At 37.7% G+C, this 9,227-nt stretch overlaps 1 protein-coding gene across 1 annotated transcript; it reads right to left on the bottom strand.

The window, feature by feature from the left end:
• Positions 1-2,389: 2,389 nt before the first annotated feature.
• On the bottom strand, positions 2,390-4,485 carry LOC107802210 (uncharacterized). The gene is made up of 3 exons (XM_016625666.2): positions 4,226-4,485; positions 3,557-3,883; positions 2,390-2,835 (listed from the first exon to the last, which is right to left on the bottom strand). Exons 1-3 carry the CDS (start codon positions 4,296-4,298, stop codon positions 2,675-2,677), a joined length of 561 nt encoding a protein of 186 aa, XP_016481152.1. The 5' UTR covers positions 4,299-4,485; the 3' UTR covers positions 2,390-2,674.
• Positions 4,486-9,227: the final 4,742 nt, after the last annotated feature.

Below are 9,227 nucleotides of genomic sequence, written 5' to 3'. Positions count from 1 at the left end.
CATTATCTACCAAATCAAATTCTTCCCAAAGTGCCGAGATATCATCCTCGGTTGGTATGACTATCTCAATAGATTGAGCATCCTGTTGAGATGATGGGGATCGTCGCCTTCTATGTAAAGAAGCTCTCTCATCATTAGCTTTTTCATCATCATCGATAATTACAGTGTCTGACCGGCCCGGAAGGAGGACCAGTCATCATCGCCACCGGAGATGACTCGGGGGCATCAACCTTTGCCTTTTTATTATTTTCCCCGTCCGTAGAGGAACATCTTTTTTTTGGTTGTTTGTTCTCTGGATGGGGACTCCGTAAAGAAACGTTTGCGCCAGAGGCAGACCCGTAGACGCTCGTTCGAGTAAGTGCCTCTTGAAGTAACCTCGTCGCATCAGCAGGGTCAGCCAAAACATCCTCCTCGGGGACATCAACTAAGCCCGCAGGTAGACCTAATTTCTTGAGTAAGTCATAAGGGTTCAACCAATTTCTTCATATACAAAAAATGGAAATAAGGTAAATTAAAGTTACCATGATTTTTGGCCTTCCACCTGTATTTAATGGACATTTCTTTTTACAAACGGGTTTCGGGCGTTGTGATATCCAAGATCTTCTGAACCCACTGGTCCAAGCCTTCTATCACCGGTGGGATCCATCGAGTCGCTGTAACAAACAAAGGTTGAAGGATCAATATAAGCATGAAAGAATATTTAGTAAGAAAAGGTGTATTAAAGAGAACTTACGAGAGCGGTTCCAAGCAACCGGAAAGGATGAAGCCGTTGTTGGGGTAATATCATTGGTGGCAACTGTAACAAACTGTTCCATCCACCCACGGCCATTGTCGTTGTCCATGCTAGATAGTAAAGCATTTGGCCACGTTTGCAAAGGTTTATCATTCTCCCACGGAAGATTTTGGGGGAATAAAAATTCATCATATGAGCTAGGGTTAGCCCATCTCCAGTTTTAAGGCACAAACGCCGAAGGCACGTGACCGTCCTCCACACTGAAGGACTTACCTGTGCCAAACACACCTGGTAGCGAAGGCAAAACTCCTCAATTACCGAATCAAGCTCTCCGCTCAACGAAAACACACCCAAAGTAAAGGGATACGTGAAAAAAATATGTAAACCCTTCCCTGGGAAGGGTCACTCGCTCCGATAGGCCAGGAGCAATGATGTCCAACTCATGGCAGCGGCAGTTCTCCTTCACAGCAGGAATATTGGAAGGGCGAATAGAAGAAGGATACCTACTAACAGCCCATGTGCGAGGGTTAACAGTAGGAAATTTCTCTTCAAAATCCTTCAAAGTACTAAGCCTTCTTGGGATGATGGAACCCACTGTTAGAGGAACGAAATCCTCGGTTTTATTCTTTCCCTTTGAAGAACTAGCACATTTTGAAGAGGAAGCCATTGGAATAGAAGGAATAAAAATTTCTCGTTCGAAGAAGATCAGAGACAAGTTGGGAAAGAAAGATGAAAATTAGAATTTTGAGAGATTATGAAGTACATAAGAGAAGGATGGTGAGTATAAGTAAAATTTTGGCGGCTAAATTCATGGCCATAATTACCTCGATAATCGGCAAAAGCTGTGCTGAATCATGGGATCACGCGTGTTCGAGGCATTAAATATGGAGAGACGTGCATCTAATCAACTGTCAGAGAACTTCAAAGGGAGTTATAGTAATTTTCACCAAAAAGGTGCTTTCTACCAACTTTTCGGTAACTTAAGATTGTGTCACCGGAAAGTAGGGGGACTATCTGTATAGGAAAAAATACGACATGACACGTGGCCTCTTAAAGAAAGGACACATGAAACGCAAGATGGGGATGGCCATCGAACATAGATGTTCCGCTTGTCACCGGAAGGAATAACGATCATAAATGGAGTATTAAATGTTTTGCGCCCGGTAACACTTAATATAGAGTATTTTGCAGCAGTAAGGATGATGGTCCGTTACAAGGAATTTAGCATTTATGTCCAATGTTACATCTTCATCAATGACCCTCATAATTGACATTAAAGAAGTGCATGATTCTAGGACTTCCTTCCCTAGAAATAGCTATAAATAGGGAGTTCAGTAATCATTGTAGGGGGCGAATTTTTTGGCTAACTTACGCTACATTCTATACAATATTTTATACAATTTTATTCTCTCGCTTTTGATCTTATCATTGTTGTGCCCGGAAACCTTGCAACCGGACTCACTAGCTCTGTCGTTTCATCTACATTTTAAGGCTAAGTATTTCATTTTTCATCAGTTATTTCATTACCTTTTGGATAAAATTAATTCACTTGTCTAAAAATCACGAACAAATTCAACTGTACTGTTTTTCGGATAAACAAGGCTACCAACTGAAGTAAGCGAGTGAAAGTGAAGGAAACAAATGGTAAGAGAAACATAAAAAAAAGATAATCTTTATTGAAGTCTCAGCCGAAGAAAAACTGGTGAACAGATTCTCTCGCAACAATTTCCTATAAACCCTATATAAGAAAATCAACAATAAACTCAAAATCCTCTCTCTCTCTGGCTCTCTCACTATACTACATGCAATAACTATTACAATAGTAACATATGTAACAAATATTAAAACACTTGTTTCGCGTTTTCTTTGCCTGTATTCGCAAGAAAAATAACTTAGAATAATACATACATAGTGTTAATTTAGAAGGTGTATGCATATAAATTAGAAAGAAGCAGGGGAAATTTCAGGAGCATCAACAACAACTTCATCTTCAGAAGCAATAGGGGCAGGGGCATCAATAGCAGCTCCACTGCTCAATAACTCAATCATGGCACGGTGTGGGCTGCTCCTTTGCTTGTTGCATAAATCTGGCAAATATACTCCTGCATATTTCATTTTAAAAAAAGAAATATTAGTGAAAAAGACAACATTAACAGTCATCGAACTAAATAAAAGTTGAAATTTCTGAGTGCAATGTATTGCTTTTCTAGAAAAGATATATTCTTTGATTCAGATTTTGATTTGCAAGAAAAGCATAAACTTTTTGGGACATCTTTGCAAACGTTTGAAAGGACAAGGACCTAAGAAATGTAAAATAAGTTTTTTTGAGCATGCTCGGGTCCAAACTCCAAAATCATGTGATGCATCAATACAATAAATTTTTAGCTAGCGTTTGAAACCTAAAAAAAAAAAGTTTTTGAAGTTGTGTTTGGATATGTATTTTATTTTTTAAAAAATTAAAGTTTTGTGAGTGAAAAAAAAATTCGCCCAAAAACTGTCCTAACCCGGCTTTTGTGAACTTGAAAAAAAAATTCAAACATCATATTCCATGAACAAACAATGTTTTCAAATTTTCTTTTGAAAAAAAATAGCCAAAATTTATGGCCAAACGGCACCTTAGTCTTGGTTAAAAGAATTGTGTGATTTATGTCTCTGTCTTAAGATTAAACAGAGGAAAAATGTGTTCTCTGACCGAGTAAACTTTTAGATATGTCACATAATTCAACAAAAGCAGGAGACAAAAAAAGAATTTGTTACATTTTGTTTGAAATTGATCTAAATGGTGAAGGGAATAAAGTGAAAATGATTGAATCTTATTAATACCTTCTCCTGCAGCCAAATTGAAGTAAAGATCAACAACGTTAGGGCAATTCTGATAACAAGGAGGGGAACAAAGTTTTGCAGTGAATTGAGGCTCAAGCAAAGAATCTGAAGATATCCCCACAGAGTTCCTATCAACACCACATGCATTTACACATTCATCTGTTTCAATATATTCTGCCATGTTTCCAACTACAACCTCTGATGTCTTGCATTGATACTCCATTTTTCCATCTTTATTCTCTGAGTTCTCCAATAAACACCTCTTCCCAGAAGATGCGATAGAAAATGAACAAACATTTGTTGGCAAGTTTTCACATATGATTTCCCCTAAAAATAGAAATAAAAAAGAAGTAGGTATATTAGCTTCAAGCCTTCAACATATACATGTTAATCATATATTAACGTGCATGGTATGATCAAGATTCCTAAAATAAATCATTTCGAATAAAAACTTAGAATTCTTTGTCCAAAATTTTTTAGAGTCGAAACATGAGGTTTGAATATAAATATGAATGATAGTTTATATATTTCTTTATCTATATGTCTCGTGTCCAAATATTAGAATAAACATTTGACGTAGTAGAATTATCTCTATCAAGATGACAGTCCCGTTCTCTGTACTATCAATAAGATCAATCATAAGGGAATAAAATTGAATTATAACCATACCTAATGCACCTCGGAGGAAAAGGGTGCAAGCAAAGAAAAGAATTATGGAGGAATGCTTCATGTGTGAGGCCATTCTTTTTCCTTCTTTGTTCTCTCGCTCCTTTAAGAAAAAAATAATGTTTTTTGAGTGTTATTTTGTTAGGCTTTGTGTTGTTGAGAAATGTTGGAAGAAGAATTGAAGGTTAGGAATTGTGTTTGTAACATGAAAGAGAATGGAGGGGTTTCTTGAATATATATAGGGAGGTGATGACAATGAGAAACCTAAGATTACATGCGGTCATGACAAATATCTAATGTCTGGTCACAAGTTTACTTTATTTGTTTGGTCGTACCTTCTAATTTTTATTCATTTTAAGTGGGTGGGTAGTGTTAGTTTTTTTTTTTTTTTTTTTTTTTTTTTTTTTACTTTCGTATTTTGAAATTGTAATCATGGTAGAGTTAGATGAAGGAAAAGGAGTTCAACCGAACCTCCTGTGTCTAAAAATTATACCATACAAGTTAGGCAAAAACGTTCTTTTTCTCTCTCTATATATATATATAGTGGTAAAGAAGACTTACAAATTATTTTAGATCACTTGTTCAAAATTCGACTATGATATTCTAATTTTTTCCTTTTTTAATTTCCTTGTACAAAATTTCTTGATTAAATATGAAGGGATGGCTCATTACAATATTCTTTGGGTGCTCTATTGGTGCAAAGGCTGAAGAATGAATGAGAATTCCAAATTTTAAATAATCAACTTGTATCTTGTATCTATGTAGCATATATATACGCTTTTGTGATAGTGAATTTTTAGTTAGTCTTGAAATATTTTATTTTTGAACTGTTTAGTTTATGTAAATTGAGTCAAATCAAATTAAATGGTGTGAACACATCGATCCATTAACCATACTAACACTAATCCTAGTTAAGAAGCCAAAGGTAAACCATATAGTGATATAGGCAGTGACAAATCTATAATTTAAACTTATGCATTCTGAGTTGAGAAATATAGTAAATTCTGAATTTATATGTTTAGCATTATTTATACTTATTATTTTAAATAAATATTCGTAAAATTGTTTGATCAAGAGAAACTGTTAAAGAAAGGGAAGCTGAAAGGTCGACGCGCACTGCATTGGTATACGAATAAAAGTCTTACTTGGGAATAATGTTTCTTCAGTCGTTCACAATAGGCAGCTTGACCTCTAATTAGTGTCACATTATTACTTTACTGCTGGAAATAGAAAAAATGGAATACCGTGTTGTTGACGAAGCGCAGTAAACGGTAGGACACTTCCAATTTTCTATTAAATAGAAGGTTCTATTTGGTTACTCTTGACCCTCAAAGACATGAAGAAGACTAGAAGAGTCTTGGCACATTTGTTAGTTCTTGCCATGTTAGGCAAGTAATTGGTAATGACTTTTTGTAGAAGAACTCCGATGACGTTTTGTTAGATTTGACCTCTTAACACTCTGTTTGGGTTGTTGTTTTCTATTGCTTCATAATTTATTTTTATACACAGTGGCGGATCTATGTACTAATTTTAGGTATTTTAGCACCCATTGACCTCCACATAAACTGTGTATAATTATATAAAAAATATAAGAAAACTGATATAAGATGCTAGCAAGTACCCAGGAACCAAAAAGACTAATCGGAGTTGTGGTTTTGAGATTGAAGTAAAGGCGTGTTTGAAGCTAGAGGTGTGAGTTCGATTCCTACTTGACTTGTGACTAGAAGTCTTTTTTGATAATGATAATATTAACCATAGTTTTCTTATAATTTTTTTGTTCTATTGCATTCGAATAGTTGTACACTCATACTATGTTTATGTTAAAGGAAGTGAGCACCCACGATCATAAAATCCTGAATCCGCCACTGATTATATTGTACTGTCTATACTTTTTTTGTGAATACAACGTTTCGTGGTAGACGATGTGCTCTTGTTAACCATTCCACCTTCCCTTTTTTGAATTTGCGGTATGTTAACCAATCTCAATGTTGTATATGCTTTAGCATTTGACGGTATCCCCTGTTCAATTTTGATATTTCTAACATACTGTATTTTAATGGTTGTTACACAAATAGCCGGTCAAATTTGTTGTTTACTCTTTCTAGCCCGTATATATAGATTATACATTAATTATACACAGTTATACACGTATTATACATGAATTTTACATATATTATATATCCATCGGCTATTTTTAGTTTAAAAAGTTAGGTGGATGACTATTTGGGTTAATTCTTCTATTTTGATTCTACGATTGTGAAGAAAGCGGTCCAATGTCAAGAATAGACTTGTTGGGCTGGTGCCTAGCCCAACTCATTTCCCTAAGCACTCATACCCAAAACACGAAGTTCCCATCGAGCCCTGCAGACGTCCTTAGTAAGCTTGACCACAAATGAAGGACGAAGTTCCCTTAAAGTAGGAAAACATTTAAAATAGTACTCTTATAATTGTTTGACCGAAGAATACAATTTTCGGTTTAAACTATTAAATTTATATAGTGAGGGGTTAAATCTAGTAAAGGATAATAACTTTAGATATTTAAGCACTAAGACGTATGTTAGTTGGGACAGATTCCGTATATGACTGGTGGCAATAAATATAGGATACACTTAAAGCAAGAACATTGAGGAAGATATAACTAACAATAAATGTCAATAAATGACATTTAAGTAAACAGGGAGAATGATTCACCCAATAATGGATGGGTTGAGCGAATGATTTGTCTGACAATGATGAATGACAGATAAATCTAAGATTTGCATGAACGGTCCTCGAATCTGATGGAAAAGTGGGGAACAATATCAACAAGAATCTTTGTAAAAAGGTAATCTTTGTGTTTTTGTAAGAGGGAAAGTCTCCTTCTCAAAAGTGTTCTTATTAGAAAAATGAATATTACATACCCCTATCATTGTCTCTTTTTTCTATATATATGGGGCTTTTTCATAGGAAACCCTAATAGTACAAATGGAGGGAATAATCACTAGAATATTCCCTTTTAGTAGCCAATCTTGACAAATTAGCCGTTACAAGTCCTATCATCAACAGTCGATCTCGACCCCAACCCTTGCTGACATCTTGATTGCGATAACCGCCGATATCTTGACCACGACTCATGTTGGCACCTCGGCCATTGACCTCGTTGCATCTTGGGCAAGCTCGACCGATAACTTTCTTTAATGTCATATTACGCTAAATATTCTGAAGACGAATTTTGGCCCATACAGTTAGTCCCTCCGCTTATTAAGGTCGAGCTTAGACGGCCTTGGTGAGCGGACTCCGTATGTCGTAGTCAACGAAATAAGACGAGCGAGCTAGGTAGCGACGCTTTAGGCAAGGTGTCAATATGACTCTTCGTGAGATGCAAACTTTGGGGATGCATTGATTCAGAATGATGTCACGATATCATGCGTCATTATGACGCGTTTTCCCGATGACTTGCGTCATTTCTTGCGCCTATGATGTTTCGATACCTACGCTGGGTAATGATGGCATGCTTTCTCAGTTTCGATGCATGTATCCTCATAAATAGGGATGTATGGGCAACGTTTTAACATTTACGAATCCTCTGATACTCAGCATACTTTGTATCCTTTTCTTCCTCCATTGTTCGAAGCTCCTTAGCTGTTTTAGTGATTCTTACTATTTTCAACCCTTCTGCATTTAAAACCTTCTTTCTCAAGAATATGATTAACGCACCTTCTAGTTCTCGTATGGCAGCTGGTCCTCTCCCTTTGGCGGTGCGTATGCCTCCTCACAACGATGATGTATTTATTGCCCTTGAAGACGAGAGGTTTCCCACAGTAGAGGAAATAATTCCTCATAGTGAGAATAGATCTAATTTTTTGAAACTGCCTGAAGACAATTCCAAGGCCTCAGAGTCGATGATGAACGAGGTCGACCTTGCCGAGTTCAGGGCAAAGTTTAAAATCTTGGCTCACATCAATCTGATTCTGGCGTGACGCGATGTGGTACCGATACATCGCCCGGGTTATTGCGCGTTTTACGCGTACCCATTCTATATAGGTTATTCCTTTCCTCATCTTCCATTGGCGGAGGAGTTTTGCCGTTACTACGGTATCTGCCCGGCTCAACTTTCCACCTACGTCTATAAGCTTATCCGCATGTTGACGAAATATGCGGAGTTGGCTGGTCGTGGGGTCTCTCTTCGCCACCTAATGCATCTCTTCGCCCCCAGTTTCTATAGGGGGACGATGCTGCATCTTCGCCACCGAGGAAGTAAGAGTTTGGTGGTGAAAATGGACGATAAGGCAAATTGTCAGTTCTGGCTCTACTATTTCTTCATCACAACCAAGGATGTGGTAGCCAACACGAGCGGGTTTCCTGAGGCTTGGAATTACACCCGTAAGTATTTTCTTTCGAACTTGTTTTATCCGTTTTAGTCGTAATCTGGCCTTCCGTTCTTTCTTTGTGCAGCCGAGACTTCGCCCCCACCTTTGGTTGGGGACATCTACGACTGGGTCAGCCAAGTCTTACCTCACACAGTGGGGATTCGTGAATGACCGGCCTTTATCAAGAAATTCGGTCTCGCACCTTCCGTGACCGGTGAATTCGTCTATATGTGTTTATTTATACAGGGCACTTGCTATCCTCTCTCTATAATTTTGATAGCATTGTCGTCTGTTCATCATAATTTTTCACAAGAGGTGATAGTCTTCTAAAAACGTTTTTGGCTTTTCTTTTTCAGCTCGAGGGTCTTCGAGGAGGTTGAAGGCTCCTGCTCCGGTATTCCGTAAAAGGAAGGCAGATTCTATTCCTTCTGCTGCGGTGAGGTCCGCTCGGTCATCGACTACACATGCGGCAAGGATCACGTCCCCCCCTCTACGCTATCTAGTAGACGAGGACGATGAGGATGAGTTGTCGCCGAATAATGATAACTTGATCCCCCGTATGAGGCGATCTATACATGTCGGCGATGACGTCGTCCGAGTGGCGAGTTCGGTGACGAGTGATTTTGTCGTTCGAGAAACGACGACCATAAACATCG

This window comes from Nicotiana tabacum, chromosome 24 (assembly GCF_000715075.1).
Source record: "Nicotiana tabacum cultivar K326 chromosome 24, ASM71507v2, whole genome shotgun sequence".
Lineage (NCBI taxonomy): Eukaryota > Viridiplantae > Streptophyta > Magnoliopsida > Solanales > Solanaceae > Nicotiana > Nicotiana tabacum.
Note: the sequence above shows the minus strand (reverse complement) of the source record. Positions and strands in the feature narration are given on the sequence as shown.